The sequence below is a fragment of the Larus michahellis genome, chromosome 4 (genome assembly GCF_964199755.1).
Source record: "Larus michahellis chromosome 4, bLarMic1.1, whole genome shotgun sequence".
Classification (NCBI taxonomy): Eukaryota; Metazoa; Chordata; class Aves; order Charadriiformes; family Laridae; genus Larus; species Larus michahellis.
Window position 1 is genome coordinate 42539955 of NC_133899.1, and position 22006 is coordinate 42561960.

General features: G+C 40.4%; 1 protein-coding gene across 3 annotated transcripts in view; it reads right to left on the bottom strand.

Annotated features, from left to right (window-relative positions):
• Positions 1-22006, bottom strand: part of SLC1A2 (solute carrier family 1 member 2) — a 94067-nt gene that overhangs the window by 14242 nt on the left and 57819 nt on the right. For all 3 annotated transcript variants that reach the window (XM_074584276.1, XM_074584273.1, XM_074584275.1), the window contains 7 exons: positions 20587-20739; positions 19689-19939; positions 16098-16266; positions 13007-13133; positions 9691-9924; positions 5813-6007; positions 1834-1968 (listed from right to left, as the gene is read on the bottom strand). In XM_074584276.1, the coding sequence (XP_074440377.1) occupies positions 1834-1968; positions 5813-6007; positions 9691-9924; positions 13007-13133; positions 16098-16266; positions 19689-19939; positions 20587-20739 (1264 nt within the window). The remainder of the gene's footprint in view (positions 1-1833; positions 1969-5812; positions 6008-9690; positions 9925-13006; positions 13134-16097; positions 16267-19688; positions 19940-20586; positions 20740-22006) is intronic.

The window sequence follows — 22006 nt, forward strand, 5'->3', positions numbered from 1 at the left end:
AGGGTTGGATGAGCCAGCAGTAACAATGCTGCTGAAGCAAAGCCTGAAATGCAACTCCTACTAGTGGATCTGAACTGCTAGCAAACTTACAGCTCTGAGGTTTGATAGTGTGGGCAGAGCTTCTCAGTTCACAGAAATATTTTAAAATGACATTTTCCTAAAAAAAACCCCAACTATGGGCTCCTTTTGCACATCCTCCTACCAGCTGCAGAAACCTACCTATTTGCCTCACTTTGACAGCCAGTAAAAACATATATTTAAAAGGAGTATGTGCCTCTCTTTTGCTCTCCTCCTCCCAGCTGCAGATTCATATACTGCTTTCCTGTTTTCAACCATGACCTCATAAATATAATAAACCCACAGAATATCACATTTTTCCCTATACCAGCTGTACTCCGACTGCTGAACCCTGCCTCATTTCACCATTCTGAGTCATGATACCATGATATTCAGTTATATATAAAATATATGTCATCTTTTCCCTTTGCCTTCCCAAACTGTAAATTCCTCTTTCGTTGTTCCCTGAAGCAGAAATCAGAGCTGCGTGCTATTCTTACTCTTATTGCCTTATTGTCACTCTTAGTGGCAAGATAGGTAATAACAGAGTACAGCAGTAGATAGATACACGTCAGCAGGTGTAGCTAACATAGAGCAACAGCAGATACATGTCAGAGGACTGACCAAGTTCTTGAATTCTTCTCAACAAGCCAAAAGATAATGACAGAAAATTAATTTTCTAGTTTATCTTCACATTCTCGACTCTGCTATTCCTTCTTCCATAATTTTAGTAGTGTATCTGGGACTGAAAGCTACCACAAGCAGGCAGCTGAGACTGCTAGCCTAGGAGGAAACGCATAAATAGTACAGAGCGGTACTCACATCTCTCATTCCAGGCACTACCACTGGCGTAACAGAAACATATGTCTTTACCACATAAAAGAATATACTGTGCTGCAGCCATACGGGACAATGTAAAAGCCTCTAGAGGCCAGTACAACTTAGAGGACCACTGAGTCCCTGTCAGCTCTGTGCAGATGACAGAAAGATATCCACGTTGTCAAATGACAATATGAGAAAGGATATGGCTTGGCATATGTTCTGTCTACATTTACAGCTTCGATATTCAAATGAAGAATAAAAGTATTGGGTTAGCTATTTCTTGTGAAAGGACCTGAAATAGCACTGAAGAACTTCGGTCTCAAGTCCTTGAAAATGAAAGTCAGTCTTTCCAGTTTGAGGGATCTGTCAGTAAAATCAAACTATGGAATGACCTTCTTTCTTTCTGTTTCCTTTTTATTTGTCTTTGGTTTATATCCTGCTCTAGAACAGTTTCGTTCTTCAAAGTATTATACTTTCTTATGTACAAAAAGAACAGACTTTCCCCACTACGAGCATAGTACATTTGATACCACAAATGCCCAAATCACCCTGTAACTTGCTGACAACATCCTGATGGAACATGCATTTTCAGCATTCATCCTAAATTTTAGACCAGAACTGTAAGGAACAGAAATATGAAGGCAAAGATCAGAAAACTGCTCTTGAGCTATGTCTGTGATGGAGAGGCATCATTAGGAAGGAAAATATAGGAGTGTGAGCCCAGGGACCTTACCAGAAGATCCTTCGCTCATAGAAAATGACTTCAGTAGCTCTATAACCAGCTCAGAAGCTCCTTTCAGTGTCTCCTACTTCATCAAATAGCCTATTTCCTCCTCAGCTTCACCTGCAGAGGAGAGTCTTATAGTTCTTTAAGATCAACAGCTGAAAAGCACTACGGATAAGCATTACTTCACTACTTTTTCTGCACTGAGCAGTGGAGTCAGCACAACTTACAAAAGCCAGTCAACTGCAACAAGCAAACTGATGTCCTGGGTAGGGAGACCCACTGCAGTAAGGATCAGAAGCATAGTGACAAGTCCCGCGCTGGGAATACTGGCGGCTCCAACACTTGCAAGGGTGGCGGTCAAACTGCCAAAAAAATCAAAACCAAAAATCAAATGAGGGTAGCAGGAAAAGTAACATACATTTTCATTGCATACTCATATGATCATTAGGAAGGTCTTATTTTTAACGAGTTCTTCCCAGAAAACTAACTCAGGCTCAGGCCATGGTTTTCATGCTTGTTTCTCCAAAAATATTTATTAGTGGAGGTCAGATCTATGGGGTTTGTTCTGAGAGTTGTAAGAGAGTTTTCTGAGAGTTTTAAGTTCTGTAAGTTGGTTATGACATTCACATCTTAGGCCTGGTGCTGTTTTCTGAACTCTACTAACACATTCAGGGTTTTGAATCCCGAGTTTTGATCATCCAGACTTGCTGAAGTTTGGTAGCTACAAGTTCAATTTTGAGGGTGGTTCATTTCTGTTTATTTATGTTACATGAAGATTGAATTGTGAGGTAATGGCTGCAAGAAAATGGTTGTTATCAGATACAGAAGAGTAAAAGTCTTAGTATCCAAAATTCCTACAGTACAAGCCAGAGGTGTACCAAGCCTAGATACATTTCATTATCTAGGCTTGGTACACCTAGATGAAAAAGCAAAATTCATCTGACTGTTTCATAAAAACAAACCTGTCTTTGTTCTTGCCTCTCATTTTTTGATGAAGACCAATAGAGTGAATGTCTGTGCTCTGAATGTTTGTAAGAATACAACACAGACTATAACAAATATCAACATTGTTGGGCAATCCTATGAAGAATGGAAAACAAATTTGTCAGAGAACAAGCCAAGAGGAGGAAAACAGGGAAGAGAAGGAGAGGGAGAGAGAGGAGGAGATGGAGAGAAAGGAACAAGGAAAGAAAGAGTTCTCTCTGTCCTCTTAAACACAGAGATGAATAACACGGTTGTACTTCTGTGGGTGTACCCAAAATATCTGAAAGCGTTTCCAAAACAGAAGTAGGGGAAAAAGGTCTCTGTGGGGGAAATCCTCGGCCGTTAGCCACAGAACTAATCTGTGAGGATATCAGTCTGATTTAGAGCTGGCAGATGTCTGGGTCTGACCCAGACAATCCAGGTTGCAGTGTGTTTGTCAGGTGTCTGGGTTAGAGTGCAACCTGGTCTATGAAATACCCAGATAGGTCCAGCAGGTATGCACGGAGGATGCTCTGCTCTGCCATCAGGCTCTGCACGTGGTGCCAGAGCTCCTCAGGCACTTCCAGCCTGAGCTGGTAAGTGATTGCTTCCAAGCTCTGTAAGGAAATGCTCCTGCCAACCTTCCCACAGCTGCAGGGGAATGAAGTCACCACTGTTTGGGCCTATAGTTCCACAGATCTTCCTTTTTCCCTTTTTTAAAAATGGGGGTTATGTTTCCCCTATTGCAGTCAGTGGGAACTTCACTGGACTGCCACGACTTCTCAGATGTGATGGCTAGTGGCTTAGAAGTTTCATCTGCCAGTTCCCTCAGGACCCATGGATGAGTCTCATTAGGTCCCATGGAATTGTGCACCTTCAAATTCCTAAGATGGTGTTGAGCCTGTTCTTCTCCTACAGTGGGCGTTTCCTCCTTCTCCCAGTCCCTGCCTTTGCCTTCTGCAACTTGGGTGGTGTGGCTAGAGCACTTACTAGTGAAGACCAAGGCAAAAAAGTCATTGAGTACCTCAGCTTTAATTCTATTTGGGCTTTAGCTCTCCTAACCTGGTCCCTGGCTGCTCAGACAATTTCTCTGTATTCCTCCCAGCCTACCTGTCCTTGCTTCCACCCTCTGTAGGCTTCCTTTTTGAGTTTAAAGTTTCTCCAGGAGCTCCTTGTTCATCCATGCAGGTGTCCTGGCATTTTTGCCTGACTTCCTCTTTGTTGGGATGCATCACTCCTGAGCTTGGAGGAGGTGGTCCTCGAATATTAACCAGCTTTCTTGGGTCCCTCTTCCTTCCAGGTCCTTATCCCATAGTACTCTACCAAGCAGATCCCTGAAAAGGCCAAGGTCTGCTTTCCTGAAGTCCAGGGCAGGGAGCTTACTGTGCACCCTCCTCACTGCTCTAAGGATCTTGAACTCCAACATCTCATGGTTACTGCAGCCAAAGCTGCCCTTCAGCTTCACATTCCCCACCAGGCCCTCCTTGTTGGTAAGAACAAGGTCCATCATGGCACCTCTCCTCATTGGCTCCTCTATCACTTGGAGAAAGAAGTTATCATCAACGCATTCCAGGAAACTTACCTAATTATTAGGTTGTCCCTCCAACAGGTATCAGGGTGGTTGCAAGTCCCCCATGAGGACCAGGGCTTGTGAACATGAGGCTGCTGCTATCTGTCTATACAGGGCCTCATCCACTTGGTCTTCCTGGTCAGGTTGCCTGCAGCAGATCTCCACTGTAATGTCACCTGTCGTTGCCCTCCCTTTAATCCTGACCCATAAACTCTCAGTTGGCTACTCATCCATCCCCAGGCAGAGCTCCATGCACTCCAGATGGTCATTGACATAGAGGGCAACACCCCCTCCTTGTCTCCCCTGCCTGTCCTTCCTAATGACCCTGTATCCTTCAGGAAAGCCTGTCTTTCCTAAAGAGCCTGCAGACCCTATACTTCATGAAAAGAAGAACTAATGGTTTTCTTACAGATAGCCCAAAGTTGCTGCCTGCTTAGTAAATGTGAGTCACAAAGCTGACTACACCAGATTTGAAACTGTGAGATCAGGAAGAGGTAATGGGCCAGTCCCTCAGAGGAAGAGAAGAGGCGTAACTTGGGTTCAAGCCTACTAAATCTCTTGGACAACAGCTGATTCCTGACTTCAGTTTCCCTGGTCTCAATTTAGTTTAATATGTGGCATCTGTGAAATGACTGATTTCATTCTCAGCAGCAAATATGCATCATGCAGATCTAGCATCTGCCTTCATTAGAAGCAGCCCTGAGCCTTTTAGAAACCTTGGCTTTAAGATTTCAGGGGTTGGGGCAGGAGGGAAAGAAATGGAAAATGTGGAACTAGTATAGCTGGGCAAGAAATATAGAATTAGACATCCCTTTGCAGGACTTTCTTTAGTGTTAAAAGGGTTTAGTAAAAAAAATGGTGGGAGGGTGAAAACTACAGGAAAAAGGCAAACTTGGCAGCCTTCACTTGTGGTTTCCATTTTCACTATTCAAAATATTGGTCCTGGTGTCTTCATCAAGTTTTCCGTTTTAAATTAACTTTAGCTGCAGCAGTCATAACTTTGCCATCGCTTTTTTTTAGTCACCCTACCTAATAAGTCTTAAAACTCCATTACAGTAAACAAGTTTCAATCACTCTTATCAGTTTTTAATGGGTACTTTCCTTTGTCCTTCCAGATAATCAGCTTAGTCCTAGGTAGGACAATTTGATATGAAAAGACCAGAGCTAATATTTGCTGGGTTAGAGATAAAAATCTGAGTATCCAGACCATGCTGCAGGCAATCTCACCCTCAGGCTGGGATATTTTCAGTCCATTTTGTTCACCAAAGTCACAGAAAAAGAACAGGCGAACATAAATACATGGATACATTTTTACGGTACAGTTTTTCCATCCAATGTATATAAACAGACACATTCTAAAAAGTTAATGCCCCATATATCACTTGTAGCGGCCCTCTATACTGAAAAAGGCATTGCACTCGACAGAGAATGTGGTACTTCACATTGTATTGTCAACTGCAAAACTGCTGTAAAACATTACCAACATGCACTAAAGCTGCACGTGATAGAAAACGCATGTCACCAGAGAACAAGGACCTATGTATATGACATTCCTTTGCATATCACTATTAGAAATCCATGGATTTCACAGTGAATCCCACAGCTACTGAGAAAACATCCAAGCCAAAGTTTCCCATTTTACAGTCTGTAGAAACAAAGCCTACAGTACTGACCTCACAGTAACTATCTGGCCTCCGTCCAGCTCAATCCCATTCATCTGTGCTATGAAGATGGCAGCCACAGCTTCATAAAGGGCAGTTCCATCCATGTTAATAGTTGCTCCAACAGGAAGAACGAACCTTGTTACACGCTTATCAATGCCTAGATTTTCTTCAAGACACCGGAATGTGACAGGTAATGTTCCAGCACTGAAGGAAAGAAAGTAAAAAAGTAGAGAAGACATAACTACAATATAATGTATATATGTAAGGGAGCAAAGTCAGAAATTCTGCTATCATTGTTTAGATTTCCTACTTCCACTTTCTGCTATGATTCAAGCCGGTTTTAGCCAATTTTTAAATTAAGCCTACATTTAGCTGGAGGTGGAACTGAGGCTAAGACATGAACATGACTTAAAGTAGGGATTAGAGCTTGAGAGAGTATAGATGATTTTTTTCAGACTCATTTATGAATTATTTCTTGCATTTTGTTCAAAAAAGATGAGTTCCAGATGTTTTCTGATGGACAGAACTATGAATGTAGAGACAAATCCTAAATTTCTTTGATTGTGAATTTGCTCTGGACAAACCAGTGTTGCATTAAGGAATGAAAATGCCAGGCAAAAAGATACAACCCATGGAGTTCCCAGATACTGGAGGACAGGAAAGGACACGAAACACAGCTGGAGGACAGGAAAAGATGAGAAAGACGGATGGAAGAGGGGAACAGCTCCTTGCACAGATCCACAGTGACTTGCCTTCGTGGGAATACTTCAGGCTATTACATTTACTTGCTCAAAATAAAACACCTTTGTCAAAAAATACTGATGAAAACAGAACATACCCTTTCTTCCCTGTTGATGCAAATATCTTCTGCTTTTTCCCTTCCCTAGCAGGTCTGCCTGCCTTGGGCAAAGGACTTGCCACAACAAACATGAAACCCAATACAGGAACATGTTTTGGTTCCTTAGTTTTCTGTGTTATCTCTGAGGTCAAGTCCACCAGAAAATGAAGTTGGTTGTTGCCTGAGAAGCTGTTCTGAATAGAAAGCTAACCTGGGGATATTCCTTTTAATTGGTGTTTCATACAGACGCAGATGGAGCACATATGTTGTGGTTTATTTGCTTTTCTTCAGCTGAAGTGGCAAATTTCTCAAAGGTCTTCGCTATTGTGTCCCACTAATTCTGGTGTCACTGCCCCTACAAAAATACTAGCTTGCTCATAGAAGACTAAAGGACTCGACTCAGATTTTCTCAGATAAATATTCGCAGCATAGTGTTGCTAGTGCCTTGCAACTTCAGGGCCTTTCCAACTCATTCATTCATCCACTACCGTAGAGATGCTATTGGGTACAAAAAATGTAATCTTTCCATTTTACCAATAATTAAACCATGGAAAATGGTGATTAAGGAATGACTGAGATACCTAACTATAAAAATGTTGTTTCATAATAAATGTAGTTTCATAATAAAAGTCCTAGGATATCTGGAACAAGCACATGAGGCTGACCTATCTTGCATGGAATCTATGGAAAACTCAAACCCTTCTGGACTGGCAGATGCCTGAATCACTTCCTAAATGACTCCTCTTGTCCCACATCTATGGAAACACGAGTTAGAAGATATGAGCTTTTAGATCCCCACCTTGTGCTCACATGACCGTACCATTCTTTGTTCACAGAGGAGATTTTTTTAACAGATGTTGATAAGCGAGATACACAGTACCAATCATTTGTGTTCTAGCATCTTTACAAATATATTTGTAATTATGATTTATTTTACTAAGGTTTTAATCAAAGGTAATCAAATGCTTAATATTCTGTGGGTTTAGCCACACCAGAGACAATTAATACTTTGTAAAAACAATGTAGTAGATTCTCTTGTAAGTTACTCTAGCAGCTATATTTATAGCAGACAGTACAATATATCTAGTGAGTCATTAACCAATAACTACTATGCAGTTTTCAAGTCAGTCCCAGGATCACTTTGCCTCCTACAGCAAAAATATTCCCATATCTTATTAAAAGAAAAATAGAATAAAAAATGTAGTTCACTTACACACATTGAAACTCAGTCAGCTAAGATTCTTTTTCTTCAGAAATACAAGTCCCACCTTACCTTTATTGTTACAAATCAGATCATTGGCACAAGATGTGTACCAGCCATTGACTACCATTGTTGCAATGAACCCCAGTGAGCTCAGCAGGCAGGGACTATGCAAATATCTTCCCTCTTCAGCTCTGCCACCATGAGGAAGGACAGGTGGGCAGCCCAGGGAGACAAGGTTTCTTTATTAGAAGAGCACAACGTGTAGATGCTTTCCATGGTTCCTCAGCCTGGCCAAAGAGCTTTAATAAGTCCCTGAATAGGAAACATTTGCAATTTCCAGAGGTACCACATTAGATCATATGATGATGACTGTTGTCATGCGGTCACTTGTCTGTGTTGCTATGAACCGGTCTACTTCTGTTCAGCCAGTAATTTAGATCTGGATAGCAGTCAGGTGGTAAAGCTAGTATCCAGGTAAATCCATATGCTGGACTCACTTAGAATCCCCTAATTTTTTCCACTTTGGTACTCCAGCAGAAAAACATTACTTCATGCTAAAAAAAAATGTTGTGTATGGACACTGTAAATTTTGTATTGAAAATCTAAGTGGAAACTCAAACACTTCAATGAACAAAAGCCTTAGGGAAAATTGTGGTTTATTGAAACTCCTGGCCTGACTATATCTCCTATAATCCCACATTGTTTATCACAGAGCCACAGAATTGTTGAGGTCCTCTGGAGGTCACCTATTCCAACAACCCTGCTCAAGACAGGAGCAGATAGGGGAGGTTGCCCAGGACCATGCCCAGACAGGTTTTGTTTATCTCCAGATGGAGACTCCACAACTCCTCTGGGCAACCTGTGCCAACATTCAACCACCATCACAGTAAAAAGATTTTTCTTGTGTTCAGATGGGATTCTTGTCTTTCAATTTGTGCCCACTGCCTCTTGTCTTGCCACTGGGCACCACTTCCTTCATCTTCTCTGCACTGTCCCATCAGATATTTATGCACATCAGTAAGGTCCCCCCAGAGTCTCTTGTTCAACAGCGAAGAAGTTGTCCAGCGGAATCATTTGGGTTGACCCAAAGAGGCAGATTAATTACAGTTCTTTCAGGGCATTCCTGAAATCAAGACCGCTCAGTTTTCTGATGGTCAGTTTTGAACTACGTTTTTTTTGTTTTCACGTTTTTAATTAAAATGGAAGATTAAATTTTCTTCAGAAATAAACATTTATTGAAGAAAAAATATCTTTAAAATTTAAATGAAAACTATTTTCAGTGGAAGAGCTGACTGCCCCAGTGCAAAGCATCAATTTATTACTGAGAGCTGCCTACACACTTTGTTGAGTCTGTTCTGTGCATTAGCATCAAGTCTAAAATGCTCAGCTCTTCAGTGAAGTCCCCTTACTCTGCCAAACTGGATGAAAGAATAAAATGAGAGGTTTTTTCATTTCTTTCTTGAAACCTAGCACTGTTTCATTTTTTTTCCCCAATGCAACGAGACTGCTCTTACCATGCTTTCAAAATAAATAGAGTTATCATTGTTTCCTAGTTGAGGAAATAAGTACAGAGGTAACACAATTTGCACAAGTCATTTGGCCAATGTCAGAAAAGAAAACAAAACTGGGTCTCCCAACTCTCTGCAGCTGTCTGTACAACCTCTCTAAAAGATACCAAACGTGTGGTTATTTTTATTTATTTCAACATGGCTGAATTAAAAATAGTTTTTATTCAATGGCATAAAATGATTTTGCAGTGAAGGTCAGAACACCAAATGTATTATCTCTAAACAGCAGCTAATAATCTGCTAAAAAATAAAGCAAGCTGTTATTTCGGAAGTGTACCTGGAAGCTGTGCCTAGTGCTGTGATCCATGCCTGGAAAATCCCAGCAAGGAACGAAAATGGACTTTTCCTTGTTATCACAAAGTAGAGCAGAGGCAGGAAGATCCCTCCATGGATGAGAAGACCCACAATCACGGTGACCATGTACATGCCAAGTTGCCTAGCAACTACCTCTAAGTCCTTGATTGCAATGATTTTTCCACAGATGAGGCAAGCAATGCCCAAAGGGGAATACCTGGAGAAAAAGAACAAGCATAGACAGAACTAGTCTCTGCAGCGTACTCATAAAAATTGTGCTCAATTGAGTATAGACTGGAGAAGAGTAGGAGGATCATCTTTTACAAAATAATGGCCATCTCCAGCAACTTCCTCACCTACTTCATTTTATTCCATTCCATCAAATGGAATATGCATTTCCTGAACAGATTTTGATCCTGAAATAACATCATACAAGATGTTACACAGGCTTGGATCATTATGAAGGGTGGTGTAGTATTTGTTCTTAATACATAACTCTTGCAGACCGTTGCTTACACATTTTCAGAAAGTTGCATTACTTGTTTCATTTAAGCTATTTGTTAAATGAATTGCTTTTATCTTGAAGGCTGCAAATGTTTCCATTATGTTCTTTCAATAATTTGGACAAATTCGTTTTAGTTTATACAATCTTCATTAATTATGTGCTTTCCTACTTAGGGCAGGGTTTTTGTCATCTCAGCCATGTGATTCCCTGATGGCATAAATGGAACTTTTAAATAGGATGATAATGGTAGCACAGTTTGATAATAAAAAAAAAAAAAAAAGAAAAATTGAAATGAAGGGATATTATTTAAAAAACTTAATAATCAGCTATAGTGAAAAATGCCAGACAGAAGACAATATTTATACTTATAAGTATAAATAATTTTAAGTGACATTAATTTTCTCTATCTGTTCTATAAAACTTAAATTGGGAGAAAGTAATGTGTGTAACATGTGGAGAAACAGTAAACAAAATGCCTCTCTGAAAATAAATGGTAATGTATATTTTCAAAACTGATTAGTGATTTGGATGCTTAATTAAAGACAATACAAAGGTAACTGACTTTCAGAACAAAAGTGCTTCATGTTTTCTGTAAGAAACTCTCATGGTCTCTCAAGCAACGTGCCCAAAACCTGGAGAGCCCTTAGTCACTTGAAATGCAAGGCCAGCTGTTATACCAGTTATCATAAAAAGCCATGTTCCAATGAACTTGACGATGCATTTTTCTTATAAAGAATTACATGGTGTCAGAGCCAGATGTCTGATTTGTTTTATGTTTGTGTTGCAATGCCATGCTCCTGAGAGTCTGGAGTTGCCACAGGAGTTACAACACTCTGTGCAGAGAAATCACAAACCAAACAAAATGTGACTGCATAAAGAAGTGCATTTGTCTTTATAAACACACATAAAAACCCCGCTGCTTCTGGCCACAATAATTCTTTAAAAATTGCACTCAGAGATGAACAAGTGGAATTCCCAAAATCAATGTCCTTTCTCACAAAAAGAGAAATAAAAAGCATGTCAGTTACAAATAAAAATTTACAGTTAATGTCTTAAACTTGAATGATTTCCTGACATTGCAGCACTGACTACTACAGAAAATTTATACTCTAGGCAAGGTATTCTGTCTTGGGTGTACCAACTGGTGCTAAGTGAAGTAGGAGTGAATTCTAGCTCTTGGAGTGTTATGAGAGTATAGTCACCATCTCTCTATAGAGTCAATAGCAGCAGGTTACATTAACTATTGAAAGCAGCAGTGAATAAAAAAACCCTGTGTTTTTATGCAGCAAGATCACCTACCAAAAAAAGCAGAAGCATAACAGGAATGCAGAGTCATTGCTTCAAGTTTTTTCTTTGGTTTCTACACATTTTCACATCGCTGCTGCTATCTGCATCACTCTTGTGTAACAGTCTCCCTTTGAAACACTGATAATGCTGAAGACTCGTGCCTCAGGCACCCTGCTCCCTTTCCTATAAACTGTGCCTATCTACAGCCTCAGAGAAGAGGCATACTGCAGCCTTGTAACTCAGGAAATCACTTCCAGGGACACCAGGGAATCACGGGCAGCAATGAGCCATGATACGTGTGTTTTATTGGAGTAGCTATTTTTGCTTTCAAAGACCTAGGAGCTACAAAACACAGTTGTACAGTGCCAAACATAGCAATGGGTTTTTATGTTCTGAAAAACTGGTTTTGTGTGATATGGCCATGCTTGGCACTGCATACAAATAGCTCTGGGGAAGCCCTTGGAAGAAAGATCTCAAAAAAAAAAAATAAAGAAAAAAAAAGAGAGAATCCCTTTCCATCCATAAATGTAAACAAGGGCTCAGTCTTAATTGGGTAAAGTCACTCCCTTGAAGGCACTGCTATTACGAATAGGTATACTTCAAAAACAGGATGGATACCTTCTTCCAGTGACCCCATTGCAGTGAGGCTGTAAGACACAGATGCTGCAGAAACTATGGGTGGAGGGACGACACGTCACTGAAAACCACAGGAATTTTATTTGATGGTATTTTTATTACAGAAGACAGTGAATAAAGTGTGTCTCCAGGCTTCTTTGTAATTATACCTCCTAGCTAATACGGTGTGATTATGCAAACCTCCCAGGAAAATTTAGATGTTCTTATGTAGGGACTTGCTTGCTTAGCTGTCCTTCTATGCAATGAACTTCCATAATCAATGTGGTATTTGAACGCCTTTGCTGGTATCTGCATGCCTTGGATTTCAGTAAACAAAGAACAGAATACCTTCAGAAATACTTCAAATTGCGTCCTAAATAATCCTCACCAAATAGAAATAATGCTGCTGTGGTTCACAGAATCACAGAATGGTTTGGGTTGGAAGGTACCTTAAAGATCATCTAGTTCCAAGCCCCCTGACCTGGGCAGGGACACCTCCCACTAGACCAGGCTGCTCAAAGGCCCATCCAACCTGGCCTTGAACACTTTCAGGGATGGGGCATCCACAACTTCCCTGGGAACCTGTTCCAGTGCCTCACCATCCTTACAGTAAAGAATTTCTTCCTGATGTCCAATCTAAATCTACCCTCTTTCAGTTTGAAGCTGTTACCCCGTGCCCTATCATACCACTCCCTGATAAAGAGTCCCTCCCCATCCTTCCTGTAGGCCCCTAACATACCTGTAGGTTCTAACATACCTGTCACGGCTTTAAAAAATGAACTATTTAATTACATTATTTACTAACAAACTGTGGTCACTATATGCTATATTAGGGTTTTATGAGGTTTTTTGAAATCTTTTTTTGTTCTAAAGGTTAGAACTTCAAACTTACCACATGATCATAGTCACTAACTTCATTACAATCTCATTCAGGATGTTGAAGAAATCCACCATCATCTTGGCCTGTTCTCCCATTTTCCCCATAGCAATGCCAAAAGCAATAAAGAATCCTATCAAACCTATTGGGAAAAAATTGTAAGACAAAAAAACCCCAAGTTAAACCAAGTTTTTTAGGATGTTTTTGTGCCTAGTCAATCTCTTGATACTACCTGCTAATCCAGTTTTCAAAACTATAGTGTATTATACATCTCTTGGGACTTTTTAATATGGACTCACTCTCAGCTTTCATGATCACATTCAGAACATCTTTTATTCTTCAATATTTTACTAAATCCTAATTTCACAGCACAACTATGGTTTTTTTTTTCTTTTTTCCTGAATTGATCTGATCATCAAAAAAATACCTATAGCGTAATTTTCTCAGTGCTATGCAATTATTAGAAACCTCATAGCCCCTGGCAAGTGGGAGAGGCCGCACAGCGCCATATCATGACTCTGCTTTGTTGCTAAAACAGTCACTAGAGACCAGGAGTGTTTTTCCCAAGCTTTACGGAAGTCCCTTGACAGATTCAGCCTACAGACTAGTCAGTCCTGGAGTACAGAGAAAGGCAAAAGTTGCCCCAGAACATAACTTTTACAGGCCAGGAGTATTCCAGTTAAATGAAGAAGGTGGGGGTGGGAGGAGAAGGTGGGTATTGCACTTTAAGCTAAACCACAGAACTCCCATTAAACAGACTAACCACACTGAAACCAGCTATCAGTGGATACATAATCATAGAATTCAATGTGGGTAACATTTGGCTCCTAAATTTAAATGCTAAGGTGTGAAAGTCTGGAGTATTGGACTATCAGTGTGAAAAACCAATTTAGTGCATCTGTCATGTATTATTTTGGAGCTGTGTCTCCAATGCTAAGCTTTACTATCCGGCAATTTTCAGTGCCCAGAGTGGGATTATTAACTGATAGTGATAGATTGTTTGAAACTTCAGCCATCCTTTGAAGCTAAACTTCCAGTCATGATATGAGTTCAGTAACAAATGTGAACTCAGTTGGGTAATTCCAAAGGAAAAACCCATGAGGACACAAAAGCATTCAAGCGAAGGGAATTTCAGCTCTGGGAAAAGACAGGCTGTCCCATATCCTCACACTGGGCTTAGCAATTTCTTCCTTTTTTTTTTTTTTTAATCCAATCTCCTGGATATAAAGTCATTCTCATTCTATAGCATAAAGCTATCTTTGTTGAGTCCCTTGAATAGGGAAGTGAAGTGTATGTTTGTGTGCTGCAGAGCATGGAGAAATCATAGTATGATGAGAAGCTTTTCAGTCAAAGACCAAGTAACTTCCTGGAATTCAGACTCTGCATCAGAAAATGTTAGTAGGTGGTTTTGTTCATTAATTCCAAACGAGCTGCTACATTAGTCATAAGAGTCGGGTTGGTTCACATTTGCAGGAATTTGCCCAACATTTTCACTTCTTCATTCAAAACCAAACTACACCAAACCAAACGAAATAACTCTGCAACATTTGAGAGTTAGTGGTTAAAATACTACAGCAAATCCCCTACCAAAACTGTGTATTCCCTTTCTGTAGGAATTGTATTCAGCCTTCTAGTTCTTTTCTTATCCATGACAGAGCCTGCACGAAACCAGTCGAGTACTAAATGTAATGCATCTCTCACATTAGAAATACTGTTTCATTTTCATGCATAAGCAGAGCTCCAGGAGAGAAAAAAGAAGGTGAGGGTAACAGCATGAGCAACCAGCTGCTGCCTCACGCAGGGTGCAAAATGCCAATTTGCAGCTTTGAAAGGAAGTGGCTCCTCTGCCCACAGATGTTGAACGGAAGGAGGAGTTGTGGAGGCAGACAGAATACAGTGGCTCCTGGCTCTTGTAGATCAGGCTGTTTCACAGAGAAACAAATCATCTCTGATCAGCTTACTGATGCTATCTCCCCTACATATAAGCAAAGCAGCCACTCCCAACCAACCCACCAACGCCTGGAAAAGTTCTGCCCGCACAGCAGCCACTGCGTCAGCAGGAGCAGCTCATCAGCTGTAAGGAGTCTATAAGGGGCCGTTTGCTCCTAAAAAGTGATGGCCTAGTGGTTAGACAAAGCAGTGGTTTAGATACTGTCCCAGTTTGAGGATGACACCTATAAACACAGGTGTCAGCCTGGACATGCTATCACAGCGTATGTGTATCTTCAAGCATAGGCGTGCCAATGAGGCCACAAATTGAGGGCTAATTTATGGCTAACTTCACCAACGTCAAGGAAGTAAGAAGGTGAGGGGGTGCACTCCCCTCTGGGCTGACAAACAGTGAGTCTAGGCACAGAGGAGAAAATAAAAGTGGTGTGGCAGCTCTTTGCTCCCCCATGCCCCTGCCCCAGTCCAAACAGGTGCTTCAGGAAGGGGTAGGAGATAGGCAAAGCCTTCGTACCACCCCCACTTGCTGGCTTGTCCAGACAGGATGGCATGATGGCAGTTATTCATAATTTGTAGCTGGTAAAGGTCAGCAGCCAAGATGAAAAAATGAGGGAGTTGTGACTCAGAGCTGTGTCAAGCCTCTCTGGGATTTTTTTTGGGTGGTGCAGTTAACACCCCACCTCTCACTTCAGGCTCTGCCGCAAGCCAAATTCTAGTTCACCATGCATGAGACACCTACTGGAAACAACTGAGCTCGAATTCGTCGGGGGGTGGGTAAAGCACTGGCCCTTGAAGCTCTCCCCCATACTGTTTTGCCAATATGTGTTAGTATTAGTCTAGGTAGTCTGCTTCTAGGATGAAAGGATATTTTGGGTACCTCCTACGTGCCTCCCCACCGTACTCCAATTAATACCTGCAAAGGTGCCAATCCAGAATAATTCACTTGATTGTTTCTGTGATACAGTCATATTTCTAGTAAAACTATTAGATTTTCACCTCAGAGACCAATGGGCAGCCAATAATTGATAACCTTTGATGATTATTTGGGGAGACTAAACTTGAACTGAAGAGCAGATCATGCAACATTGGTTACCCAGTCACAGCCAAAACTGTGTCATACATATAACATACATATTTGACAGGCAAAAATTTTTCCTACCCAGGACATTCATGCCATCCTTAAATTCAAGTCCCTTCTTAATGACCAGCTGGGCTTCCGGTGGTGCTTCACGCACTGTCTCATTCATCATAGCAAAAGCAGAGTCTGTGACATTAGGCGGTTCTTCAATGGGTGGTGGCACCAGCACTTTCTTGGTGACAGTCTGGATCTGAACGCAATAAAAAGGGAGGATGAGAATGTAAACAGAGTGAATCTAATCCATAAGGGAGATCAGGAAATAATAAGAAAAAGAGTCTTCACTTGACATTCCAGGGAACTATATTTTTAAACAATTAGATATGCATTCCACTACGTCTTACCCCCTCCTCCAAAAATAAGTTTGCTTTTCAATATTTCCAAGTGTCACAAAGTCCTGAGAGTATTTCTCATGATTCTAGTATGAAAACGGCAATTACTTGTTCCTTACAACTACAATGTAACCTTTTGCCGATCATTAGTCCCTTTATACAGATGGTTCACAAATGGTGCTTCACAGATTGTATGTTACATGTTGATACCATTTATTTAGCACCAAAAGCCAGGCACTTCTAAGATCAGTCACAGCGTCAGTAAGGCTTGTTATTCAGGATGGTCTGCCCAGCTGAAGTTATCATAGTTGGTTTGATGGTTAACTTGAATCCAACACTTCACTTGGTGACTGAGAGAGCTCAAAATGGAATACGCACAGTCCCCTGAGCTCTCTAATTATGAGCGACAGATAACAGGAAAATCATCAAAGCTGCCAGATACCTATTAAATCTGGCCAATTCAAAAAAGAAGACATTAGCATCTGGATGGATCTGGACCCCTCCTGGCACATGAAAGGCAGGGTAAAGGGAAACCTGGGAAGGAATGGTAGGGGGAGAAATGGACTTGAGTTTATGGCTAGGAAAAAAGGGAGGAAGGAGTGGAAAAAGAGAGATCTGTGACTTGCTGCTTTTAGAAGGGATGTTTTCCTCTCACTTCACACCTTGAACCTTTCCCCCTTCTTCATGGCTCTGGAACAGGGAAAATAGTCAGGAAGCTATGACCAGTTTGCCATGGTTTTCCATCTGCTCCCTACCTTCCTTGTTCCTAGAAACATGTTTGAGCAAGGCATCAGAAATGGTGCATTAGCCTTTCAAAGAACATTTGCACCTCTTTCCTCTTGCGATGGACATTGTAGTACTATGGATGATGATCCAGATTCAATCCATATATTTTAAAACCATAAGATTTTAAAGTACTGTACATCTTTTCTCTCAAAACCTGCTGTCTAAATCTAGAGAGGGGGATGTAGAAAGAAAACTTAAATAGCTTTGTATGAGAAACTCTTTAGTTGTCCTGAAACAACTGAACATTCCTGCACATTTTCAGAGTTAAACTTTATCTGAGCGATGCTGTCAACACAGTATTTTTTTTATGTATGTGAGGTATCCAGATTGTAAGAACAGAGTCATAGAAATTAATAACATTAGACTACACACTCACAAATTCCACTACAGTCACTTAAGTCAAAGGTCTTCAGCCCTTCTTTGCACAAGGCCACAGTCACTAAAAATGCTGAGCCTAAAAGCAAGTTTAGATTCTGACAACAACATCTCAGGCCAGAAAACAATTTAAATGTCACTGTCATATTTATAGACGATAGTGTCATTCTCTTCCATGGCACATCTTAGGTCTCTGCTGGAATAGCAGTTTTCATTATAAATTAAGACTTTCTTACGGACCACACAAAAATTCAAGAGATCCTGAAATCCCATGATGGTTCAGAGTGCAGTTTGCAAATGAACTGTCTCAAAATTGCAGGCAAATCTCATCATTGCTTTCTGCCTGGTCAAAAGGGAATGCAAGAAAACTTCCCCACAGACCATGGCTACACAGTACCATTGCTGTGCACCCTTCAAAATCATTCTTCACAGGATTTCTGCAAAAAATTGCTTCCTCCCAAGGCAACGTGGAGACACTGAATGCTCACTGAGAGAGTCTGTATAAATGTAAGAAGAGAAAATATATGCTGACACCATTAAAAGCAGTCAATTTTCCTTCTAAATAAAGAGACAAGTAAAGCCTAACTCTCTACTGAGGAGTTAAGGGATAATAGAAGGCACAAGTTCCATTTAGGAAGGAGCATGACTTTGCAAATGAAAGGTGGCTTTGTGGCAGAAGCTTTCACTTGCAATTAGCTTGGAATCTGGTAAAATCACACACTGGAAAGCAAAAAGCTCAGTACCTTTTTTGACTAAGTTTAAAAAACAATCAATGGCATTGGTGATCCATAACTAGTGAAGTGACCTGAACATTGATATATCACACCCTGGAAAAGCAATATTAACGTCCCAAGAAAACTATCTGACGTGCGTAGCTTAATTCTTCTTTCTTCCACTTTCTGTCCCTTTGTCGAGATATATGACCACTTTCAACCGACCAGTAATCTAATTCTCCTCTCTTCCACAGTTCAAACGAGGGAAAGGAAGAAAAAAATACAAGCACCCTGTTCTCCCCTCACTTAGTTTTGCAAAAATACATTTCACATTACATGTGATGTTTAGCCACCCGCAGTTTGATCACATGACTGACATTCCCATGATGATTTGGAAACACTGAGAACATTCTTTAATGTTCTCTCTTTAAACCTCCAAGGACTATGTGTTTTTATGTGGAAGTCCATGGAATAAGTGAAGCAATCCAAGCACTTTTCACAGTTTAGGTTGCCCTCCATTCTTCCACCCTGCATGGCCTCTTCTCCCTTCACTTCACTTCATTCTTTGGCCGTAACCCCAGCTCCAGCTACAATGCAATTTCACATAGGAACACTTAAGAACAGGTTTGGCAACCAACGCTGTTTCACCAAAATAATAATAATAAAAAAAAGGTCTGCATTATTGGCAAAAACTTTAGCTGTATGGAAAAGCAGCTTACAGAAAAGAAATATGCTTAAACAGAAAATTGAAAGCATGCATTTTTCATTTATTTTACCCCTCAAAGTGAAGCTGTTTTGATTAAGCATTGGTAAAAAGTTTTTAGACAAAAATATCTACCTACAGAGCAAGAAACACACGGTGCAAGCATCCTTCTTTCCCAGCATGCTTCAAACCTGGCCTGATGGGGCCACCTGTAGGTGGGTCAGCCACTTCATGGTATTATCCCTACCTAGTCTGGACTCCTAATACAGCAATAGAAGTTATGAGAGGTTTGGGTTTTGGCTTCCACTGTCGACCAGCTGGAATTAAGATCATCTATATATTACAAACGGGGCATTGCAGAACCATCAGCTCTGTAACTAATAACCAAGATCAAATTCAACCTGGGTGAAAGATCCCATAATTCATCAGCTGTTCAGCCCAAGCCAGCATTCATGACCACATATATTGTATAAAAAGTGAGGAAAAAACTAAAAACCCTCTTCTTTAAAAAAAAGTTATGAATTTAAATAATAACTGCAACATAAACCAAAGCAGCTATAAATAATGTTCTTTCACTTACCTGCTCAAGACTTAAGACCTGTATTTCTCTTAGCATCATCATTTCTGTCATTCACCTAAACAATGGCATTAACTTTATAGACATCCCTGGTAAGTAAAAAATTTACCAAGGAGTAGAAGTATTTACCTGCTGAAAGCATGCTTGGACTAGATTTTCAGGAAACAGGTTTCGGATCAAATCCAAGAAAGCATCCAGACTAGATACTTCATCATTCTTCTTCCCTTGACCAAGCTGTTTCTTGAGTTTTGGATTCCCTGGATGGATGGCTAAAACTAAAATCACACCCAGCACAGCAGCAATTATAGTGGTGGACATGTAGTAGATCATGGCTCTTGTACCCAATCGGCCACTTGCTTTAGCATCTAAACCGGACAGTCCTGCAGGTGTTTTATTTTAAGAAACAAAAAAATACATTGAGACTCAATATCCAATTTAATAATCATCAAATAAAATCCTTTATAATTTGCAAAGTTTAATGACTGCCTATAGGTGCCTACTTTTGTCCTTGTGACATGCTCACCGCTAGATAGATTCCTGAAGCTTCTGTCTCCAGTTCTTATGTGAACAATGTCTGGTGCTACTAATTTGAAGAAAACCATTTAAGATTCCATCTAATTGCAGAGGAGGCATTGAAAAATAGAGAAGATATCATAATACCATCTTTTGCCCTTGATTGCTGCAAACAGGTCATAGTCTGGCTGACACCACAGCTTTAAGTAGGCGAGGCTCACTAATGTCATGTCATCTTATTTGCAAGGTCCAATCCAGGAATTAAGTAAAACAGCATAGTAAGAAATTTCTGATGTTCAGGAAGGTAGTATATGGGCATGTGTCTGAAAATAAATTCACTTGACCATCTACATATCAAAGCCAATGAAGATAATCAGAAATTAACTCTGAAATACACACTGCAAGTGAAAAATCCCTAACAGAATCACACTATTATTCTTCCTACATCACAAAAAGCAAACCAGGCGATATCTGTAGCAAGGATCTTAAAGTATTTATGGCTAATAGATCATACCTGTGATTAAACTAGATATAATCAAAGGGAGGATCAGCATTTTTAGCATCCTCATAAGTATATCTCCTGGGAAAGCTATTAACATGATGACATCAGGGTCAATAGGTGATGCTAGGCGAAGAAGACCCCCACACAGTGCACCCAGGATGACACCTGGAAGAAGAATAAAAGAGAGCAGGTAGGTAACATAAATACACCTGAATGCACGTTGATTACACATAAGAACAGCCTAAAAGAAAAACAGTTGCACACAGCAGCTGACTTCTGCTAGAGAGACACATTTTTGGAAGGCTTAGCCTTCTGATTAATACAAGACTGTAACGTGCTTACCACGTATCTCATGATTAAGAGAAGTAGTCCTGATACAGAATCTTCTGACAGCTGAGCTTACACCTAATGTACTATTTTGCTTCTACAAATACAAATTTGCTGCAAGCCACAATGTTATTGAGGTTTACTAGTACTGTATAGGCCTTGCAATACATTGAGGGATAGTCAAATATAATTCATATCACTGTTCTACAGCTGGCAAAATTGAGACAGCAAGAGTCGAAGTGATTTATGTAAGGCCATCCAGTACTGACAGCAGAGCCAGGGTTAGTACCCAGGTCTTTGGAGCATAGTAGCTAGCTCTCAGCGTAAGAATGGTACCACTTGAAAACAAGGTCAGCATAAGTAGATATTTTACAGCCTAAGAAAAACCCTGCAGGAAAGCTAGAATAGTCTGTTAGGGAAAACAGATTCAAGGTTGGTTTTGGGGGGGGGTTTTGGAAGGGACTGCCTGACCTGGAATACGGCACCTACCATTGAAGAAAACTTGATTCTTAGAACTCATTTATTACTCCTTCCCTTTGATGGTCTGCCTCCTTCTCTTTGTGCTAACGTTCTCAAACCGCAAACAATCCCTTCATCGCTTATTTGGATTTGTACAGTGATAACAGCTAAACCCCTCTCTCAGGATTGAAGCTGTTAAGGGAAAAAAAGGCCATGTTTACTTTCATAACATGGTCTTTGTGAATGGATATTTTATGTTTACATTCAGGATGTCTTTGTTTTTCTGATCCCAAGCCCAAGTCTCAAATGTAATAAAAAATTGACAGCAAAGCCTGAGTTGCCATTTGCAGCAACTATAACTCTTTGAAGTATCAGTTTGATACAATGGAAAATATATGTGTCTTTAAAACTTTTTCTGGAACTGCATCAGGCACCTTCTAAAGATGATTCAAAGCAAATACTATCTAAACACTTCAGCAGTATGGGTTTTGAAGGCTGAAAAATATGGATGTGAAATTTGCAGCTCGAGACCAGTTGCAGCTGGTCTTTCAAACAATAACAAAATAGAGTATGTCTATGAATTTGTTGCATTTGGCTGTTAGGCTTTGAGTGAAAAAGAAACAGGCAAAGAGCCAATAAACCACAA